At 48.3% G+C, this 21,079-nt stretch overlaps 10 protein-coding genes across 10 annotated transcripts; 7 read left to right on the forward strand and 3 right to left on the reverse strand.

Annotated features, from left to right (window-relative positions):
* Positions 1-162: 162 nt before the first annotated feature.
* On the forward strand, positions 163-1,316 carry TRV_02212 (uncharacterized protein; the record flags this gene model as incomplete). The annotated part of the gene is made up of 2 exons (XM_003023591.1): positions 163-688; positions 769-1,316. The coding sequence occupies 2 exons, from the start codon at positions 163-165 to the stop codon at positions 1,314-1,316; spliced, it is 1,074 nt and encodes a 357-aa protein (XP_003023637.1).
* A 473-nt stretch (positions 1,317-1,789) lies between these two features.
* Positions 1,790-3,601, forward strand: TRV_02213 (uncharacterized protein; the record flags this gene model as incomplete). The annotated part of the gene is made up of 1 exon (XM_003023592.1): positions 1,790-3,601. One exon carries the CDS (start codon positions 1,790-1,792, stop codon positions 3,599-3,601), a length of 1,812 nt encoding a protein of 603 aa, XP_003023638.1.
* Positions 3,602-4,481: 880 nt separating this feature from the next.
* TRV_02214 (uncharacterized protein) lies at positions 4,482-7,151 on the forward strand (the record flags this gene model as incomplete). Its single annotated transcript, XM_003023593.1, has 1 exon — positions 4,482-7,151. One exon carries the CDS (start codon positions 4,482-4,484, stop codon positions 7,149-7,151), a length of 2,670 nt encoding a protein of 889 aa, XP_003023639.1.
* Positions 7,152-8,049: 898 nt separating this feature from the next.
* On the reverse strand, positions 8,050-8,715 carry TRV_02215 (uncharacterized protein; the record flags this gene model as incomplete). The annotated part of the gene is made up of 1 exon (XM_003023594.1): positions 8,050-8,715. The coding sequence occupies one exon, from the start codon at positions 8,713-8,715 to the stop codon at positions 8,050-8,052; it is 666 nt and encodes a 221-aa protein (XP_003023640.1).
* A 586-nt stretch (positions 8,716-9,301) lies between these two features.
* On the forward strand, positions 9,302-10,447 carry TRV_02216 (uncharacterized protein; the record flags this gene model as incomplete). Its single annotated transcript, XM_003023595.1, has 1 exon — positions 9,302-10,447. The coding sequence occupies one exon, from the start codon at positions 9,302-9,304 to the stop codon at positions 10,445-10,447; it is 1,146 nt and encodes a 381-aa protein (XP_003023641.1).
* Positions 10,448-11,367: 920 nt separating this feature from the next.
* On the forward strand, positions 11,368-13,756 carry TRV_02217 (MFS monosaccharide transporter, putative; the record flags this gene model as incomplete). Its single annotated transcript, XM_003023596.1, has 10 exons — positions 11,368-11,475; positions 11,549-11,693; positions 11,803-11,895; positions 11,948-12,012; positions 12,073-12,118; positions 12,177-12,769; positions 12,944-13,193; positions 13,256-13,352; positions 13,416-13,542; positions 13,610-13,756. 10 exons carry the CDS (start codon positions 11,368-11,370, stop codon positions 13,754-13,756), a joined length of 1,671 nt encoding a protein of 556 aa, XP_003023642.1.
* A 398-nt stretch (positions 13,757-14,154) lies between these two features.
* Positions 14,155-16,167, reverse strand: TRV_02218 (uncharacterized protein; the record flags this gene model as incomplete). The annotated part of the gene is made up of 3 exons (XM_003023597.1): positions 14,155-15,480; positions 15,590-16,018; positions 16,045-16,167. 3 exons carry the CDS (start codon positions 16,165-16,167, stop codon positions 14,155-14,157), a joined length of 1,878 nt encoding a protein of 625 aa, XP_003023643.1.
* A 500-nt stretch (positions 16,168-16,667) lies between these two features.
* On the forward strand, positions 16,668-17,551 carry TRV_02219 (uncharacterized protein; the record flags this gene model as incomplete). Its single annotated transcript, XM_003023598.1, has 2 exons — positions 16,668-17,020; positions 17,092-17,551. 2 exons carry the CDS (start codon positions 16,668-16,670, stop codon positions 17,549-17,551), a joined length of 813 nt encoding a protein of 270 aa, XP_003023644.1.
* A 1,054-nt stretch (positions 17,552-18,605) lies between these two features.
* On the reverse strand, positions 18,606-19,490 carry TRV_02220 (glucosyltransferase (Die2), putative; the record flags this gene model as incomplete). The annotated part of the gene is made up of 1 exon (XM_003023599.1): positions 18,606-19,490. The coding sequence occupies one exon, from the start codon at positions 19,488-19,490 to the stop codon at positions 18,606-18,608; it is 885 nt and encodes a 294-aa protein (XP_003023645.1).
* Positions 19,491-20,157: 667 nt separating this feature from the next.
* Positions 20,158-20,911, forward strand: TRV_02221 (uncharacterized protein; the record flags this gene model as incomplete). Its single annotated transcript, XM_003023600.1, has 2 exons — positions 20,158-20,741; positions 20,794-20,911. 2 exons carry the CDS (start codon positions 20,158-20,160, stop codon positions 20,909-20,911), a joined length of 702 nt encoding a protein of 233 aa, XP_003023646.1.
* Between the last annotated feature and the right edge of the window lie 168 nt (positions 20,912-21,079).

The raw sequence follows: 21,079 nt of genomic DNA on the forward strand, positions 1-21,079 counted from the left end.
CCGTAGGTACAAAGCCGTCAATCCAGTGGCTGATTATATGCCGGGATGTAGACTGACAAATGGCTATACGACGTCAAGTTTTCCGCTACAGGGGCACACATACAACTCCTTGGCCACTCGAACGTCTGGCTATCAACCTCTCGAGCCTCAAAAACACATATAATGAAACCATTCGAATACAATGCGCACCCTGCTCATGTTCTTTTCGGCACCGGGACCATAAAACAGCTGTCTGCAGAAATTGAACGGCTAGGCGTGAACTCCCCACTGCTTCTGTATACCCTTCGGCAAGAGAAGCTAGTGGACGATGTGAGAAGGCAGCTCCAGGGCAAAGTAGCTGGAGCGTTTGACGGTGCTGTAATGCATGTCCCCACGCATGTCACTGAGAAAGCTCTTGCATATGCAAAGGAACACGGTGCTGATGGCATTGTATCCATCGGTGGTGGGAGTGTCATCGGGCTGGGGAAGGCAATCAGCCTCCGGACTGGGCTGCCGCATCTATGCGTTCCAACAACATATTCAGGCAGTGAGATGACTCCAATACTCGGAGAAACGCATGACGGTGTAAAGTCTACCAGGACAGACCCCAAAATCCTCCCAGCAGCAGTCATATATGATGTCGACCTGACAATGTCGATGCCGGCCAGCCTGAGTGCTACAAGTGGCATGAATGCCATTGCCCATGCAGGTAATTAACCCTGGTGCGGGAGTTTATTTATTCAAATATCTTTATCTTTGTTACATATTCCTTGGTGCTGATTGAACTAGTGGAGGCATTATATGCTCACAACGGAAACCCAATCGTCAACCTCCTGGCGCGAGAAGGCATAAGAAGCCTCTCTACAGCCTTACCAGACATTGTGGCGAACCCCCAATCTAAATCTGCACGATCAGATGCCCTCTACGGCGCTTGGTTATGTGGTTCATGCCTGGGAAGTGTTGGAATGGCCTTGCATCACAAACTATGCCATGCACTTGGTGGTAGTTTTAACCTGCCGCATGCAGAGACACATACCGCTGTCCTTCCTCATGCAGTTGCATATAACTCTCCGAACACCCCCGAAGCGATGACTACTTTGGCAGAGCTGCTCCCTGGTAGCCAAGGTGATGCAATTCGAGGCCTAAATGTTCTAATGCAAAAGCTACAGGTAAAAAGGGGCGCAAGAGAGTTTGGTATGAAGGAAGAGGATATTGACAAGGCTGCAGAGATAGCCATGAGGAATGTCTACTGTAACCCCCGTGAAGTTAAAAAGGATGCAATTAGAGAGCTCCTGAGGAGGGTTTGGGCAGGGGAGGAAGCTCGAGCTGACCTATAGTTGTCGATACGAGCGTCATTTGACTTGACGCTGCTATGACCAATACAACACTCATCCATCCAGAGGTCCAGTATAGTCTCTCTTTTACATCCTAGATGCAATGTCCCTTGGATTTGTCCACCTCTGGGGCAAGTGACGTGTGAAATGGGAAACTATCTCAACTGAGACTCAGGTAATAAGTCCTAGAGAAAATGATGTAATTCCAAAGAAATATCCTTTCCACAGCTTGGGTATAACTAGGTATATGAGAGGGTAAACAACAAAGCTCAAACCTGGAGAGCAAAAGGGGGTGATTTTTCAAGCCTCCTTTTTATAGGCCTTAGTTATCAGATGGCGGGGACGTCACGTGGCGATAAGAGAAACCTTTGTACATTTTCTTTATCCCACCAAAGGACGGAAAAGAAAAGGTAGAATAATAATAAGAAGAAGAAGAAGAAAACGGAGATTTCACCTGGCAGCAGAGAAGCGCGAAGATGACGGAAGCGCTGAAGGTTGCGCCAGTCCTATCGACGCCAGACTCGCGGATTCTAGAGGAAACCGAACCGACAGCAGTCAACCAACCTATCGGCCAGAATTTATCGGACGAGGAATTCCGCATTACTTACGACATTGAGCGGACGATCAGGGAGATAAAAGAGGGGAAATGGCAGAGAATAGCCCTCCAATTCCCAGATGACATGCTACCTGATGCGCCGCGAGTTTTCCAGCTCTTAAGCCGCGGCCTCAGTTCCCATGACAATGATAGCCAGAAGAAAAGACACAACACCAACGGCGTGGAAGGAGATGACAAAGACGTAGAAGACGTGACCAATACTATGGACCAGGAGTTGAATCTGGACAAAAAATCTGAAGATTGTACGCCCAAGCTATATATACTGGCAGACACCTCGTACGGAACCTGCTGTGTGGACGAAGTTGCGGCAGAGCATGTCGACGCAGATGTTGTAGTACATTATGGAAGATCATGCCTCTCACCAACTGCGAGGCTACCTGTGATATATATATTTACGTGTAGGCCACTCGAGCATGATGAAGTCATCCAGGCCTTTGAGGAATCATACCCAGACCATGAAGAGAAAGTCGTCATTGCCGCGGATGTAACATATACCGCACATGTTGAGGAGATAGCAAAAATACTCACACAGCAAAAGGGGTATACCAATATTTTTGCGACCCAAGTGGTGCATAACCCTTCCTCCCCGATTCCTAACCGGACGATTCCGCCATCAGTGGAGGCTGGAGAGGAGTCATTAAACGACTGGCAGCTCTTCCATATCTCTGATCCGCCAACCTCTTTGCTTCTAACTCTCTCTTCCCGTGTTGCCGCAATCCGGATATACCCAGCTGATTCTGGAGCTAGTGGTAAGTCTGGCTCTGGAAGTAAGGCATTACTAGCATCTACTGCGGTTTCTCTTCGTCGTCGATATGCCATCCTGACGTCCCTCAATACCGCACCGATCTTTGGCATTCTTGTGAATACCCTCAGTGTGAAGAATTACCTCCACATCGTGCAGCATGTTCAGAGGCTCATTGCGGCAGCAGGGAAGAAGAGCTACCTCTTTGTTGTTGGAAAGCTCAATGTGGCAAAAGTAGCCAATTTCAGCGAGATAGAAGGATGGGTCATCATTGGATGCTGGGAAAGCTCGCTTGTGGATAGCAGAGAGTTTTGGAGACCGGTCATTACGCCATATGAGCTGGAACTCGCACTTCAAAGTGACAGTGAGCGGATATGGACCGGAGCGTGGAGCAGTGACTACCAGTCCCTACTCAACTTCGAGCAGAGTGCTGCGCCAAAACAGAAAACTGATAGTCCTATCTCATCTCCGGCGAAGGCTGAAACTGAGGCTGAAACAGATACACTCAATCATGCAGGAGAGAATGAAGACGAAACTTTTTCTGAGCCAGAGTCAGCTCCCCCTGATTTCGATTTCCGAACGGGCCGATACGTTTCAACCTCGAATTCCCGACCCATGCAGGCGTATTCAGGCTCTTCACATTCGGCTGCCTTGCCCAACGCTGCTCATGAGCAACAAGCTGCTGCTGGTGCTTCGAGATCTCTCGCAAAACGATTCAACTCAGACGTTGCCACCATCGGCGGTGTTGTCTCCCCTGGTGCCGAGTTTTTAAAGTCCAACAGATCATGGAGAGGGCTGGGTAGTGATTTTGTCGTTGAATATGAGGACGACAACACCCAGGACGGTGGTCTCAAGGGGAGTGCCGTTGTTGAAGGCCTCTCGGGAATTGCTCGAGGGTATAGAATTGGCGACAATCAAGAACGGCGGTAACTAGTTAGCCTTAGACAGAATATATTTGGCCAAAAGAGATATCCCCCCTATTTTCTCCTGGGGGCTTTCCCTCCACCTCCAACACCCATGCCCTCTTTTTTGTAGGTATCCTCCGTACTGTGGGAGTCTGCATCTCGCCGCGTTCCGCCCTGTGGCCAGACAGCCAGTGTCAATTAGTTAATGACCACGGCTCTCTTCGTAGTAGTTAGTTGACTATTTAACTAGTTAGTTGGTTGGTTGAACCCGCAAGGCCGCGCAGCCTCAGCACGCAGCAACCCACTCCCAGGACCGCGATGCCAGGGACTCCCCGTACGCCCCCTGTCCCGGACGATTAAAACGCTAAGCGCATAAATAATAAAACTGCTCCGTCTTTGCTCAGCAAAAGCGCTCGAAAAGGCCCTTCTTCCTTCGCCTTCACTGCGCTGCTGTCTATCCACGTGACACTTTGCTCTTAAGAGGCGGCGAGAAAACATCGACGGCCGCCAGCGAAGGCAACAAACAATCGCCAGCTCGACGAAGCGACAGCAAGCCCATCGCCAGCGGACCCGTCAGCTCGCTACACTGGACCAGGGAGTCGGGGGTGGTGCTGCCCTGCGATGCGAATTGCCTCCGGGCCCGCGGTGGACTGACTGACTGACTGACTGACTGACCGACGGTCCTGCTCGCAGGCTGTGCCTCAGGCCCGGCCTGGAAAAGGAGGAAGACATAATCTCCCCAGCTCGCCATCGATGTGTCAACGCGACCATCCAGCCATACGAACGCACGCCTCACTTCTGCCCAGCAGCAGCCCTCCACCGTCTTCGTCTTATGATGCCCAGCTACCTCTCGTCTTCCCGTCGCCGTCTTACCAGATCGAATTCTCAGTGCTACTGATTCCAGGATGGCCTGTATCTTCGGCCCCGGTGGATCCTCGCCCAACGAGATGAGCCCAAGGATGCCGGCTGCTACGTCCCCAGATCTCATATTCAGCGAAGGCGAAGAAGGAGAGCAGCGGCCGATGGCGAGGCACTCGCAGCTCTCTACGTTCGAACGCGTTCTCTCGACCCATCCGCCCATCCTCGAATCGTTCCTCCTACAGACCCCGACTGAATCTATCCTTCAACTCTACCACACTTCGTCATATCTCCGGTCTTTCCTCAAATCATATCCGACAGCATGGCAGTATCTCTCATTCCGACTCCTTTTGCCTTCCAGCACGCAGGTTCGCCCGCTGGTTGGAGCCACAGACTCGCAGGGAAACCAGCGCCAGTCCCGACCCTACGCACTCGACCAATTACTACTTCATGTCATCGTACCCTTTAGCCCTTCTCTTCGCAGTCTGGACCTGGATAACACTGCTGTATCGGGTCAGAACCTCATTTCGATCGTCCTTAGCGCACGCAGGGATACGCTCGAGCACATCTCTGTCCGAGGATGCAAAAATGTGTCTCTGAAATATCATATCATTCCTTACTTGACCATGTTTGGGCTTCAATATGATACAGAAACTACAAATCCGCTCGGCCCTTCGTCAAAAGTGAAACGTCTTGCTATCAAAAGCCTCTACACCTACCGTTGTCGCCACCATAGGAGACGCCCGTACCTAACCTCGTCTCTGCTTAGAAGAGACTCGGACTCAGAACCAACACATGAGCTTGTCAATCTTTGCCATAAACTTGGTATATGGACCGATACCGCTTGGTGTACTACTCCCGCTGGACGTTGTTTTCGAAGACGGGGTTATGTGGCTATGAGGGTACCACAAGGCAGTCCTGAAGTGTGGGTTGTGTTCGACCGGCTATGGAGGTCCAAAAACTGGATTGGCGCATCTGGTGACAGCAATGAGCCTCCGAAACGAGACGGCCGCCTATGGGAACATGATGAAACTGGCCATTCTGGCGAACCTCTGGGGACTCCTGGTGCCCAGAAATACGGAGAGGGAAAGACAGTCCCAACTCACCTACGCAGTAGTCACAAACGATTCGTGGACGACATAAAGTGTGATGCTTGTCTTGAAAAGATACATGAGAGATGTGAGCAATGCAGCGTCTTGATGCATTGTGTTGGATGCCGGAAAACTCTCTGTTACAGTTGTGCATATGATACACCCTACCCAAGGAGAAAGACAGCATCTGTTGGTGAATCGGCCGGAGAGACATTCTGGTGGGCTCCAGGAGCCACCATATCCCCATGTGCGATGCAGGAGCCTTATCAGCAAGCAATTGGTCCTAATACGGTCAACAACCAGAATGGAATGGCCAACTCTCCCGTTTACCCAAACCTGAAGCTACACTGGTGCTGCACTGAACCCATGTTCACTGGCGGTGGTGGAATAACGCTTGGAGTCGCTGGCCGTGAAGTTGACAGGGTACGGGCGGCTCCTCTTCCCCGTGGGCAAGGGTGGGAAGATCCGGAGTACTCATCGAATGAATGGAGCAAAAATTTCCCAAAGTATGCATATGGAGACCCGAAGAAGCCTGACTACACTCTTGCCGAAGGTCACACTGAGATGATGCGTTGGCTCCTAGGCCCATCAAGTTGTCAAGTTTCAAGTTGCCCGCGCAATTTGTGTCAGGACTGTTTTGATTCCCCCCAATGGAAGGTCCATTGTAAGAGTTGTTCAAAGCCCTTGTGCATGGAACACGATTTACGGGGGTTGCGTCTTCGAATATGTGGTTATCGAGACCTTCTGCTTGAAAAACTTGCTATTGGGGATGGACGGACACCTGCCTCGTCCGCTGCTTCGGCAACTTCTCCTGCCAGGCCTGCCTTGTCTACCTCGGCCTCGTATGCGCCTTTGAGACTTGCTCCCCCTGAACAGAGCCATGGCGGTGCTTCAAGCAGCAGTAACCCTCTGCCAAACGAAACAAATTCTTCAATTCCAGCGACGGCAGCTATGAATGCCACTGACAATCAAAATGCCGACCCTGCCTCTTCCTCGACTTCTAACAACCATACCCGTTCTTCTACACCCGCCTCTGTTTACTTTGAGGCAGCACCACAGTCGCGTAAATGGCTTGGCTGCCAGTCGTTCTTCTGCCCACAGTTCCGAGCTGCCGGAGATCACCGTCAGCGTTGTACAAGCGTACTGAGCGAATGTACATCTTGCTCTGTCCACGTTTGCCAAGATTGCGTCGACGAGAATCCGCCATGCACTTGCTCGTATTGTGACTTGAACTACCTCTGTCCAAACTGTTATGTGACCAAGGAGCAGGATGGTACTTGTCGCCGACTCGAGGAGGAACGTGCAAGACGAGATGAGAAACAGAAACGCGACCTGGAGATGTTTGAAGTTGCTCTCGAACGCAACCTTGCAAACGAAGTTGCCGGGTATGCAGGGCAGTTTTTCAGTCAAGTATACCATACTGGGGAGCCCGTTCACATGTCTGAGCAGCCGACGGAGGCCGTTGGTGAAGCGCCTCCTCCGCTAACTCAGCTGGACGGGGCCACCAATAGTCACCCTCCAGCCCAGCCAGGTGCTTCTCAGCATACTGCCACTTATGATGACGATGACAACGGTCCGGCCGGTAGTGGGTCAGAACATACTGAAATTCTGGGTGATGATGCTTAATCTTGTGCCACTTCACTCTCGACTTCAACTTCTCATCACGTCTCGTGGTACAGCAAACCATTCGCGGCATTGCCATGTATCATATACTATCACATCCTATCCATTTACCGATTTTAGCCATCTTCTCAGATCTTCCAGCAACTAGTTGCCTTCGTCATCAATGACCGCCGGAGGTACTAGCACTTTCTTTTTCATTTCATTTGTTATGCCAAGTTGCTTTCTACTTTTTTTCCTAACGACTCTCTGTGTCTGTCTTTCACCTCCTTGCAAAGTGGGTTATTTCTTTTATTCGGCGAAAGGAAACATATTTTCGAGTTTAAGGGGAACCGGGGCTTCTAGCAGGCATTTAGCGATATGGTGTTCTCATTCCTCATTTCAGTCCTGTTACTGTTGTCCTACAATTCCTGACTATCGATGTTCTTTCAAATCCGCTGATGTTTTATTATCTTCTAGTAAAGTATACTATTTGTCGATATATATAGTTATATTTTTCTTTTCCTGTTCATTTCACGGAGCATTGCTGGTGTTTTAACATTTTCCTTTTTCGGTTAAAATTGTAGAGAGCTATCACTGTTCGGCTTGTTCCTTTTTTAATGGAAGACTCGGGAATAAATAGCATTACTTCTGAATGAGAACAAGAATGTCCAGCATTTCTATATATCTCAATATGTAACAACAAAAGTCGACAAATCTGGCTTTTCTTTCGTCATAACTCTTGGGCCTGGAGGAAAGCAAATCTCCAGGTTGAAACTAAGCAGAGTATTTCCTTCCCTGGTGAGCAGCTATATTATCCATGCTCGTCACTATACCCTCCTGTCCAGCCTTTTAAAAAGAAAAATAAAGTAGAACCATAACCAACAATAATAACATCGAAAACAAGACAAGAAGATGCAGCAAGTTAACTCCGTTCATATTCGGGTAAAGTCGAATCATCTCTCTTTCCTGCACCATCATATGAACGTCGAGAGGTACCTGTATGGTCGCGACAGAAAACAGGCGGTGGAGTGGCAATAGGAGAAGGTGGAATTATCGAAGATGAATCTGTTTCTGTCGTTCCAGTATAATTAGTGGGGATAGATATCGACATCGACCGCTGGGAGTGGGCTCGAGACGAGCAATAAGAAGAATACGGCGGCGGAGGCGTTTCTCCAGTAGCCGTAGACGTATTTCCTATGCTAGTAGGGAAAGAAATCTGCGATGATGCGTCGGATGAATCGTCTTCTGCAGCATTATCGGCATTATTACTAGGGGATCGACGGTCGTATATGTTCTGGTTCTTTTCATCTCGAGGGTGATCACGTTCGCATAAAGAGCGACGACCTGAGATGGCTAGGGTCTTTTCCCGTATACTGATAGGACGTGCAGTGTATCTTGGAAGGGGCTGGCTCGAGTGGTACGGGTCATTTTCATCAACGAATGGTTGATACCGGTTGTAACTGGAAGGGTGTGAGGGCTGGGACGACTGGTCGTCAAGGTGGGGTTGAGAAGAGTAATCTGATTCTTTTTCCTCCTTTCTACTATGCGAGGGAAAACATGAACACAAGCTGGCGAAGAAGGCGGCCATTTGGAATGATGTTCCGCGCGAGGCTGTGGGCAAAACGGGGCAGTTAACGAGCGTCGTCAGCGTTTAGAGAACTCTGGTTGGGAGGGAGAACAGTTGGAAGCGTGGAAGGGCATGCAATGCCCTCAAACCCCAGACTAGGGCTGGTTCACCACGAAAACTAAGCCCCTGGGTGACGGCAGTAGGGCATCTCGGCTGGCAGAGGGGAGAAGATGACAAGTGTGAGAGAAGTAGTTGGTTTGTTCCTGGGAGAAACTGCGGAGGGCTGCGGCTGAGTCACGTGGATGCTGCGGCTCAGCGGGATAGCCCGTAATGTATTACACGTTACTGTACCGTATTCATGAAATTGGCCAATAATAGTCCGAAAATCAGTCGGCGGTTACACAGTCTCACTAACATCCGATTGGCTGAACCATGCATTAAGGACTATTAATAATCCGATATTCCGATATCGACGGGAAATCTTATCGCAAAAAGTCAAAATTATTTCGAGATTTCTTTTTGTGTCAGCCAGCAAGTTATTATTATCATTCTCCTTCTTGATACCAACACAAGATTCTCGCAAAGGGACTGAGTGCATAAATATACAATGACGGAACAAACTACATCAGCGTACGCTGACTGCAAGGACTATGTGGCAGTTGCCCAGCTTGTCGAGCCTGTGCCCGTCCCAGCGCATCGGTCTCATGACCCCGCCAACAATCAGAAACGAACGGATCCATTTCAGTTCGGCTCACGGTTCCTTGAAGAAGGCGATGATGTCTTTGAATTCAATGCCTGGGATCATGTAGAGGCTGATCCAGAGTACTACGAATATGCCGAATTACAATATGCAAGACAGCGGGCCTCTCCAGTTTCCGACTTTGACCGCCAGCGGTTTAATTCCCAACCGGCGAAGTGGTGGAACCTATTCTACAAAAACAATACCGGGAACTTCTTCAAGAATCGCAAGTGGTTGAAGCAGGAATTCCCAATCCTAGGAGAAGTGACGGCGGCAGATGCAGGCCCAAAGGTTGTGCTTGAAGTCGGAGCCGGGGCGGGCAACACAGCTTTCCCTGTATTATCGAATAATGAAAACGAACAACTAGTGGTCCACGCCTGCGACTACTCCAAGACTGCCGTGGAGGTTATGCGAAAGAGTGAAAATTATAATGAGAAAAATATGCGAGCGGATGTTTGGGATGTTACGGCAACAGGTGAAGATTCACTTCCACCAGGCTTAGGAAAGGAGTCCGTGGATGTTGTCGTGATGGTTTTCATTTTTTCTGCTCTCGCTCCAGAAGAGTGGAATAACGCAGTATCGAATATATACCAGGTTTTGAAGCCTGGAGGCTATGTGCTTTTCCGCGACTATGGAAAGGGCGACCTTGCACAGGTACGGTTTAAAAAGGGACGGTGGATGGGAGAGAACTTTTATGTTCGAGGGGATGGCACGAGAGTATATTTCTTTGAAAAGGAGGAAGTATCCCATATATGGGGCAAATGGACACCCCAGGGAGGCATACCTGAGTTTAAAAAGGATGACGAAAGCACGACAGCCGACGAACAAAGCTCGCCCGATTCTGGATTTGAAATTCTTAACATGGACCTTGATCGCCGATTGATTGTCAACCGTCAACGAAAGCTGAAGATGCATCGATGCTGGCTACAAGGACGGTTCAGAAAACGAATACCGCCCCAGGCTTCAAAGGAAGTCCCTTCAACGCTCGACCAGCCAAGTGAATTCAAAAATTAAAATTCTCAACAGAAGAGGCATACAATGTTTAGCACCCATTTTGTCTCTGGTTTGTCCCCCCGGAGATCATTGTGCCCCCCGCAAGGGCATTCTGCATTGTTAACGAGCACGCCATTGCAAGGACCCGTGCGATCAGGTTGATGCTGAAAATACGATGGCGGTTAGACCGTTCGATGCTACAGTCCTCCGTGCATATGCAGGCTCTCCTTTCGCTCCACACTAGGTTGACTTCTAAGTTACCCTCGCTGTGCCTTGGAAGTCCCGCTGTATAATAAACGCTCACGCCACACAGACCCCGGCCATTTCAACGTCTCAACTTTCCTGATAGAATAGATCCCGCGATGCCATATACATAGAAATGCGGGACAATCGAACGCAGTCTTGCCCGATCAATAACTTCAATTGGTAATAGGTAGTTAACTCTTCAGCTTTGCAACATAATTGTATGCCTTTCAAATTAAACATACGGACCCTTTGATGCAGCAGCCAATCGCCACTCTGCAGAGCGAAAGCTTGAGTGACATCCATCTCCACCGAGCCAATACTACCGAGTGCAACCTCTCCCCATCCCGCGCAGATTTGCCCTTATTTCATGGCGTTGGGTCTCACCCGCTCCTGAAATTATATATGATAGTGGCCAGCATACTTCCTCGGCGATAATGCCGGAGTATCTCCTTTCAGGCGACCCTTTCCAGCTGCAGCTATTCCGTTCTTCACTAGGTAGTGGAGGTCTTGGGCAGCTCCCCACGCCTAAGGCCCATAGTATGGCACCGAGGGTAGGAGGAGAATCGCGTCTACGTCTTGAGTGGGAAAAATTCTACCTTGCCTCCATTCCCCCCTAGCATATAAGACATCCCGGGGCCCCAGAGCTTTCTCCAGATTCCGATTGCTCACGCTCCGGGTTCATCTGCCGCCTTGCCATGGACGAAGTTACTGGTCAACAGACCGCTGGGTCTATAAACCAGACAAAGAAGACAAGTTGGTTTGGAAATGTTGCGAAAAACCCGTTTATATTTGGTGTCGCACTGGTGAGGATACCTGCTATATGTTGCTGTACCATAACTATACCTGTCTTCTAACCAATGGCATCCCGGATATCAGTTTTCAACCCTCGGTGGCTTCCTTTTTGGCTATGATCAGGGAGTTGTTTCGGGAGTCCTCACCATGGAGTCCTTTGGCGCAAAGTTCCCTCGCGTCTATAATGATAGCGGCTTTAAGGGATGGTTTGTGTCAACGTTACTTCTGGGTAAGTTAGATTTGCCCAAGGTTAATTATTCTAGAGCAGAAGTGCTGACAAGGAACTCTAGCGGCTTGGTTCGGATCTCTGGTAAATGGTCCTCTTGCGGATTATATAGGTAGAAAGATGTGTGTGATCACAGCAGTTGTTGTCTTCGTCGTCGGATCTGCTATTCAGGCCGGAGCAGTCAATATTCCGATGCTCTTTGCTGGTAGGTTCCTCGGATTACACCTGCTTATATGGATAATATTGATTTCATGAAGGTCGTGCCATTGCCGGATTCTCCGTGGGACAACTGACTATGGTGGTGCCTTTATATATATCTGAGGTAGGTTATATCTCGGCCTCAATCTCAATTGAACATGAATCAACTTACACCGTTCTATAGGTGTCTCTACCGGATATTCGAGGTGGACTCGTTGTATTACAACAATGTGAGTCTTATATATCTAATCTTTATTTAACAATTCCCGCTACTGACATCGTGGCTAGTATCCATTACTATTGGCATTCTTGTAAGCTACTGGCTTGATTATGGAACCAACTACATTGGAGGTACTCGATGTGCCCCGGGGATAGAGTACACAGGTGGAACAGTCGAGAAGCCCGTTTTTGATCCCTACAAAGATGTTGGACCAAACGGCTGTGACGGACAATCAGATGCGTCTTGGAGAGTTCCACTGGCCTTTCAGATTCTTCCGGCGTTGGTTTTAGGAGTTGGAACGCTCTTCTTCCCAGACTCACCAAGATGGCTGTTTATGAAAGACCGTGAAGAAGAGGGACGCAAATCACTTGCAACACTACGACAGAAACCTATTGATCACCCATCTATCGAGACTGAATTCCTCGAAATCAAAGCATCCGTTATTCTTGAAAATACGTTTGCTAAGGAAAAGTTTGCAAACTTGTCCGGGGTTAAATTGCACGCTGCACAAGTAGGTTTCCCTCAAAAACAAATCGTAAACTCTCCATCTCATGCTAACGTTCTGTACAGTACTATTCACTTCTTAGCACTTGGTCTAGGTTCAGGCGACTTGCAATTGGATGTTCCATTATGTTTTTCCAGCAGTTCATGGGGTGCAATGGTACGCTTCTTTTTATTTATAGCTACTGGCCAATTAAACATGATATTAATGAGGTTTTGCAGCTATGATTTACTACGCTCCAACTGTTTTCAAGCAATTAGGATTGGATGGGAATACGGTACGTGCGCTTCTATCTCATGAAACGACCTAAACTGTCTACTAACCCCCTCACAGTCCTCCCTCCTGGCTACTGGTGTATATGGAATCATCAACTGCATTAGCACTCTTCCAGCTTTATTCTGGATAGATAGGCTAGGGCGTCGAATGCTTCTAATGTGCGGTGCCGCTGGAACCTTCATTTCACTGGTTATTGTCGGCGCTATCATCGGTGCCTATGGCTCCAATTTCAAAGCTCATGCCGCCGCTGGATGGGTTGGGGTTGTGTTCATCTACCTCTATGATGTCAATTTCTCTTATTCATTTGGTAGGTTGATATCCAAATAACATGATAAAAGTGCTTGGAGTAAGTAACTAACGACATATCAGCCCCAATTGGATGGGTATTGCCATCTGAGATTTTCCACCTCTCAATCCGTTCAAAGGCTATCTCGATTACTACATCAACCACGTGGATGTGCAATTTGTGAGTTTACAGTACGCTATTTTTTAGCATCTATTGATCACTAACGGCCCTCCCACTTTACAGTATCATCGGCCTGGTAACCCCTGGCATGCTTGACAAAATTGGATGGGGAACATATATCTTCTTTGCCGCATTCTGTCTTATTGCCTTTGTTTTCACGTATCTATTTGTCCCGGAAACAAGAGGAAAGGTATGGATTATTTTTTGTTTTTTACGGAGGTTGTGTACATCAACTAACCTAACCGTTTTCATACTAGACGTTGGAGGAGATGGACAGTGTCTTTGGCGATACTGAAGCGCATGAAGAACAAAAGCGTATCATGCAGATCGAAGCAAGCCTCCGTGGGACTGCTATTGATGATTCAGATGCCGTTAAAGCGAAGGTATTGGAAGAATCTGTATAGGTTTGACCGCGACCTTCTCAGAACCCGGCCTCTATAGAGTATCCCTGAACTGAAATAAAATTACTGAAGCGCAGGCAGCCTTGGAGATGGCGGCTTGAATGAAACTTAAGAAAACTGTACGGAATTACAAGAGAAATGTACATGCAGGAAATACAAGGAATAAAAAAAAAAATGGGGAAATGAACTCTCCATGGTCTCTAATTAAAATTATTATCGGAGGCAATACATGATCTGGTATCATATCCAGTGAGCCTAGACCTTAAGCCTGTCCTCCATCAGGCATTTCATTGACGAAACAAGAAGAGTCAAGAATAAAAAAAAAATATACTAAGAAAAATAAAGAGGAAAAGCCGGGACAGATGCAAATAGAGGTCTATGATGGCAAGGAAATCTTTCTTCTAAGAAGTAAGACAAGGGCATTCGCCCTTTGCCCGCAGAAATGCTCCAGCAAATAGATCCTGCATAGCAAGATAGTGAAAGAGTATGCCTCCCAAAACTGCGACATGCCAGATATTATGACTGCCGCCAACGTAATCAAAAAATCCGGGGTGCCAACGTTCCGGAATCTGCGAGGCGTAAATGCAAGCTCCGCAGAAGTATACAAGTATACTCTTTACCACGGGAGCGTAGAAATAAAGAGACCATTGCAAACCGCGAGTAAGGCTAAGCTGGACAATTGGTGCAAAGCCAGTGAGGGCAAGGGTGACATAGAATGCTACGCGAGCCCAAGCCATGTGAGGGCCGTTAAAGCGAGGATGCCAAGGAAGGATAACGCCAGCGATACCCAACGTGGAGGTCATAAGAATATAGATCCACCGAGAGTATGGTTCGCAGTAGAATGCAGTGTACTCTGTGGTGACAATGGAGGCAGCCACGAGCAAGGAAATACCGGTGTAGTCAACACAGGCAAAGCGTTCCATGAGGGGCTGATTAGCTATGCTGTTCATAGTATGCCATAGTGTGCTGCAGACGAGGCATTTGCAGGCAGCAATGAAGAAGATGAATGCAATGGTGACATCTGTCTTGGTGCTAAGGTGGAAGTTGGGGCTCAGCGGATAGAAGTAAAAGGCCACAGCGAGAACGATTATTAGGCCGATGAGGTGAGACCAGATGTTGACCAGTTCATTGGAAAAGGAGAAGACAGAAGTGAGACATTCTATCTTCGATGCTGTGAACCGGTACCCCTTTCGGATGTGAGGGTTAACTCTCCATGGCTGGGGGAGGTCCGAGTAGTGGATAAGGCGCTTCTCCTTTGCGAGCGCGATGGCTCTATCGATACTTTCACGGAGAGCAATTTTCGCATGGACTGCACGTTCGATTCCTTCGTCAAGCATAACTCGGGCATGGGTTATGCTGGAGTCGACTGCCCGGAGTCCTTCATCGATGGCGCCGTATAAGCCACGGTCTCGAACGCTGTGAACACGCGCTTCTAGCTGGGAGAGAAAGTCCTCCATCAATCGCATGCTTGCCTGAGCCTTTTGTTCAAGCGTTTCCTTGGTAGCCAGTACCTCATTGTAACGGCTTTCGAGGGTCTCGACGGCAATACGGGCTCGACGTCGTCCGCCACCCATCAGCTCTCCAGAGGCATGAGAACATGAGTCCCGAACCGCTACCAGAGCGCCGTAGGCTCTTCTTAATCCAGAATCGATTTGTAGTATGTGCGATTGCCGGTAATCCTCCAACCACTGTAGTCGCCTTTCTAGCTCCGCAAGAAATAAGTCGACCTAAAATGTTACAAGGGAAGAAAAACAAAGTCAGAATAAATTTTATGGGGTACCCCTGAAAGGGGAAAAAAAAAAAAAAAAAAAAAAAAATGAAGCGATGAACACCCACCTTGAGATAAATTGCGTCTTCATCATAATCACAAGATAGTCGCCTAGATGTGTGAAATGAGTGTCTTCGTCTTCGGTCTTTCAATAGACCAGTCAACTCGTTGGCAGGTGAAAGATATCCTGAGGCCGTACTGGATGGAGTACCAGTACGGCTCTCTATGGTAATCGAAGGAGTTGTGCAGGCCATTTCCCACGGCCGTGAGAGTCCCTTGCTAATAATACCAAGCAAATAAATGTCAAGACCTTCTGTTCGGCGTTGAGATGGTTGTTTATAGGTATTCCTGCTTGTGGTGGTATTCAAATCTCGGTTTTTGTTGAGAGGTGAGAGAGGTGATGGCTTAGGTGAGATCAAGTTGTTATCATCTTTCGGAACTCGACTGCCGGATAAAGAGGCCACTGAGCGCTGCTCAAGGATGGAGAGAAAATACTCCTGATGCAAGTAAGGGGGTTTTATACGGAGGAGGGGCTGCGCGGGAAATCGTTGAGGAATGGACGCTGTCCGGGGTGGAGATGTGTGAATAGCGCAGCAAATTGCCCTCTTGGCAGGTGTGGAGGTTGCAAGCCTGCAAGGTCATGCATCCGAGGTTGCAGCAGTCGGCCCAGTCTTGCTCCTGCGGTCTTGCTGTCCTTTCACTGGCGCGGTCCGGGGGCTATTTTGCCGGCATTGGATGGCTGAATGGCTGCGTTGAAGTCGACCGTTCGGTGATAGCAGGAAAGAAAGGCAAATAAGAAAAAAAAAAAAAGTGCGTGACGTCGCGAGTGAAGTTCATTCGTTGCCGACAAGCGGGTGCGTATTGGGATTACCAAAGTTTCCGGCACTTGTGTTTCACTTTTGGGTGGGCTGTGTGTGGGGGGACGCGCGGCGACAAGGTTAACCCGGTATTTAATACACCCGCTTTCAATACACGGCCTTAAATCTTTATTTCTTTCGTGCTTTTTTTTCTTCTTTTTTGCTTGTGAATATCGAGCGAAGCCGCCAACCAAAAAATAAAATAAACAATAAACACTCAAAAGGACGAGACGAAGGAGAAAAAGAGGAGAAGCCAGCGTATAATAGAGCAGTTATTCCGTCGCAGAAGATGGCCGTCGAGCAGATCGTCACCGACCCTGCCCTTATCCCCGCCCTGAAAACTTGTTCGGACACCTTGAGCGAGGCGCATAAGCTCATCGACCTGCTGGAAAAAGGGATCCAAACCCCCTCGTCGAACCCCAACGAGACGCTGCAGGAAGCGTACAAGCAGCAGAGACACGTTTATTCGCTGCTGGCTCAGCTACGTGGACTCAACCGTGAGGCCATTCTCAATGTCAGGTCAACCAAGCAGGCCACAGCGGAGGCACGCCAGGAGATAGACAGACTGCACCTGCAGCTTCAGAATCTGTACTACGAACAGAGACACCTGAGCGGCGAGATAGCCGCATGCGAGTCATACGAGTACGTGATTTTAGGCGGGTACTGTCTTCGGTCCGATCTGTATATGCTGACAAGTATAATCCCTTTTACAGCCATAGCTATCTGTCATTGCCCTTGATACCGGTGGAAGAGTTCATTAGCCTGCATCCAGAACATGCAAACTCGGACGAACATGAACTTACGATTGCCCGAATTAACCATGAGCACGCAGAGAGGGAAAAGCTCGAACAGGCCCGCCAGGAGCTCTTGAAGAAGAAACAGGCTCTCATTGCAGAAAACAAGAAGAGAAAGGAAGATCTCGCCAGTCTAGATCAGGACTTGGAACGGTTCATTGATGTCAGCCTCACTTCTAAACTCCATACATGTAGCCATGAAACCCTGCTAACCACAACATTTTCAGGCTGCGAAACCTATCCAGAAGATATTCGAAAAGGTCTACGTGCCTGTCACCCGGAAGTCAAATGGAGAAGACAAATGAGTTCAGGACTAGGATCCTTGTATTATGATTATTTGGCTATGTTTATATACCCTGCATGGATAAAGGAGTCTTAAGGTGAAAAATGCATAGATTCGGAATCTAAAGCACTTTTTTTTTTTTTTCTCTCTACCACATAAACCGCTGGGTTTTCCCTGGTTCCTGAGGCCAGTCAAACCCTCTATACAAAAACATATATCCTGTTCCCAAATTTATGAGCATGTACCAGGTTGTCTCGGTAAGTAGCGGAAGAAATTCCAGAACAGATGACCGGATTGGGACGTCTTTGCTCTTGCGGCTCAATGGGGCTATGTGTAGTCGCCAAATGACCCATGGAATGATAAAGTATCTCGGTTCAACCAGCGGGGCAGTGATAAGGGACAGCGAGGTTGATATTAGCCATATAAGCACGAAACTAGTCCTCGTCGAAGTTTTGTTGGGTATTGGGCCCTTGCTTTGAGCCCTTTTGGACTCTTCATTTTCTTTGTCTTGGGCAGGAGTTATGGGAATTTGTTCTGCAGGAATATCGGCCGAAGGGATGTTAAACGCGGCGATAGTCGCCCATCCACATAGCAGATAAACCGGGGTCACGGCGTATTTAATCATTGGATGCCGGAGCAAGAGACGGAAGACGTAAAACACATAGTGTCGATTATCGGCCAATGTGAAAGGATGTACAATGGTATTCAGGTGAACAACCAGGGTCATAACCACCAAGACACTTAGCATTATGCCCAGACGCGGAAGTTTGCTGGTCAGTTGGGTCAGGCCCTGGGGGTTAGATTGGCCAATATAGTTCCACACCTGTAATGCCCACGGGTATAGAATTATTGGCCAGGAGAAGAACATAAAATACGGCCAAATATAGAGCATTTGAGGCAGATGCAAGCCCGCACTGTGAAATTCCTTATGGCCTATAATTATGAACAAAATGTTAGCGATAGAAAGCAGAGCGCATTTTGAAGTGGTACTTGCCTAAGACGACACTCCCATTGATAATCACGAACAGTCCAAAGCATCCAAGAAAGAAAAGATAGGGTAGGAGGGCTACCAGGACGGCAGATAAATGTGTTAGAGCGGAAATGGCTAGCGAAAATCCAACCTTAAGATAGTCTTTATAGAGCATATATATTAGTATGGAGTTATTGATCTAACACCTAAGCTCATCATGGGCATGCAAGCATTACCTTCAGTATACGCGGCAGCGGCAGGAGGGTCGTAGAGTTGGTTCAATTCCCAGCTCCCTCTTGCAATACGCTGCATGTCAGAACATTGGCATTCTGTAGACCTCGAACGTAGAGTGTTCACCACCTGTAGGCCTCCCAGGAACACCGCAATCCAGAAGATATTTGTTTGTCGGAACACAAGGGCAGCCAATCCAAGTACGACAAGGCTAAGGTATTCCAGAGTCATCCGTAAAGAGCCTTTAACAGTACCATGACCATCCGCGAAAGAACTCCGCTCCAAATCAACGTTGCAGGCCTCTAAGACGACAAGTAAGGCAGCCAAATCCGTATAATAAAGGCCGGAGAAGAAAAAAATTGGCGGGAAAAGACATATATTTAAAGCACTGAGGCTAATTGACCAAGTGCTTACCCTAACCTCCCCCTTTTCCAGCATGAGCGCTTGCCTTAGTGAAAAGAACCTTCTCAGTGTAAACTGTAGAACATTGAACAGCACCAAACCATTTATGCACCGCAGTACGGAAGCCGAGAGTTCCACTGGTTTCCCAAAGAGAGCAGCCGATAACGACGCCACGGCGTAGGAGACAAGATATAAGCCTGGCGGAGTCGTGATTTTCGGGTCCCATTGTTGCCATCGATGGTCCCAGTACGCCTGTGCCTGCCTCACATGGAATACCTCATCTAGATAGGGATCTGGAAGAATAAAATTTATTTTTCCTAGCCAGTAGACCATCAACCTTGCCGCTAGAAGAATGGTGCACACATGGGGAATAATATGGTCCATTGCGATGTAAGGGTATATTTTCAATGTTGTCCAGCCGTCTCCATGCATGCTCTTCTGTGTTCATAGACGCCGAAACGAATATGAGTCATAAAGTAGCCGACAGCGACAATATGGTGTTAGATATGGCTGTCCTTATGCCATAATGCTTGTCTCAACACGCTTCTCCCCTGGTTGTCTTTCTTTTCCTCTTGCCTTTTTTTGTGTTTGGTATATTAGATTTAAGGTTTCGACGTTTAATTTCACGTGACATCATTAAATAAAGACGAGGCCATATTAGTCAATTATTACTAATCAAATTGTCACTCCGCAAAATCGCAACCGCAAAGAACGACGCGACGAAGAGCGCAATTGTATAGCTGCGCAGCTTTACAAGGAGAAACACCAGACCGTTCAATGGCTTTCCCGCTACCGAGGGGGATAACGTCCCCTGAAATCGCCTTTCTCTGCGAAATGGAAATGGTGACTGTGGTTCCCCGGCAGCGTCTAGAGGGGCTAGAATTGCTTGGAGTGAGTTAGACCCTTACTTCAATACGGCTAGGTACAACGATATCAGCTCGGTAATTCTGCCTACTACTGCATACCTCCTGGGGCAGCCAGAGGATCTATAGATGAAGATATCGGGCCCTGGTGCCTGTGGAGCAATTTTTCTGTCCGTGCCTGTCCTATACCCAGTCGCTAACTCGACAATCAACCCCGCTAGGGACCAACAGAGGCAATGATACCTCCGCGACGATCTATACTACCACTCTGGCTTGCTCTCTTGCTCAAACGCCAACGTCGTGTCAATATACTAGCCCCTTCATGGCTTGCCCTGGAGTCACTGACCTCGCTTCTCGAGCTGGAAACTATGCGAACAGAGCAATTCTGTCCTCCTCCCACTTTAATGGCTCCAGCGCAAGATGGCAATACAGATTCAAGACAACATAACCGTGGCAATAACCGAAGTACCAGACCTCGTTATAACATGGATGGGAAGAGATATACTCCGTCGCCTCCGTTTCTACTCCAAAACACTGTAAATGCTGAGCAGAATGAATTCCTGAACGCCTTGCCTTACCACTGGCTTGAGTTTGCAACAATGCTCCTTGATGTAGCCAGCGACGACATTCAGGATTCCGACCAAGTACGCCGCTGTCTTCGGGATATCCGAGAGGTGCGAATGTCCAAAATGCGCCAACTGATGGAAGGTATCGATGCCACTGCTGTTGGCGGTGGAGACGGTTTAGCGCTGACAGGTGTGGGCGCCATGGAAATTGGTGAAGCAAGAGGGTTTATCTCCGGCGCAGCCGAAGCATTAAGGTATGTTAAACTCTTTGAGTTCTGAAATAATTCACTAACTTACTTTCCATAGACAAATAGGTGCTTCTAAAGAGGAAACCTTGAGAGAGCAGGCTGGGGAAGATGAAGGAGAGGATATTCAATACGGTGGAAGAAATGACTATGAAGATGAAATGGACGTGGAGCTATAAGTCCCGACGGTATCTGGACTCAGTTCTACGTTTTTCCCCGGATACAGAGCCAACTGGGAGAGGCGGTAAAGCTCCGCTACTCGGCTTACGACTGGTTCATCCCTATGAACTACTAGCACTGCTGTGACCGAGCATTGCGGAGCTAATGTCTACGTTAGTTGGGCAGTA

Source organism: Trichophyton verrucosum, assembly GCF_000151505.1.
Source record: "Trichophyton verrucosum HKI 0517 chromosome Unknown contig00203_1.f1.exp, whole genome shotgun sequence".
Lineage (NCBI taxonomy): Eukaryota > Fungi > Ascomycota > Eurotiomycetes > Onygenales > Arthrodermataceae > Trichophyton > Trichophyton verrucosum.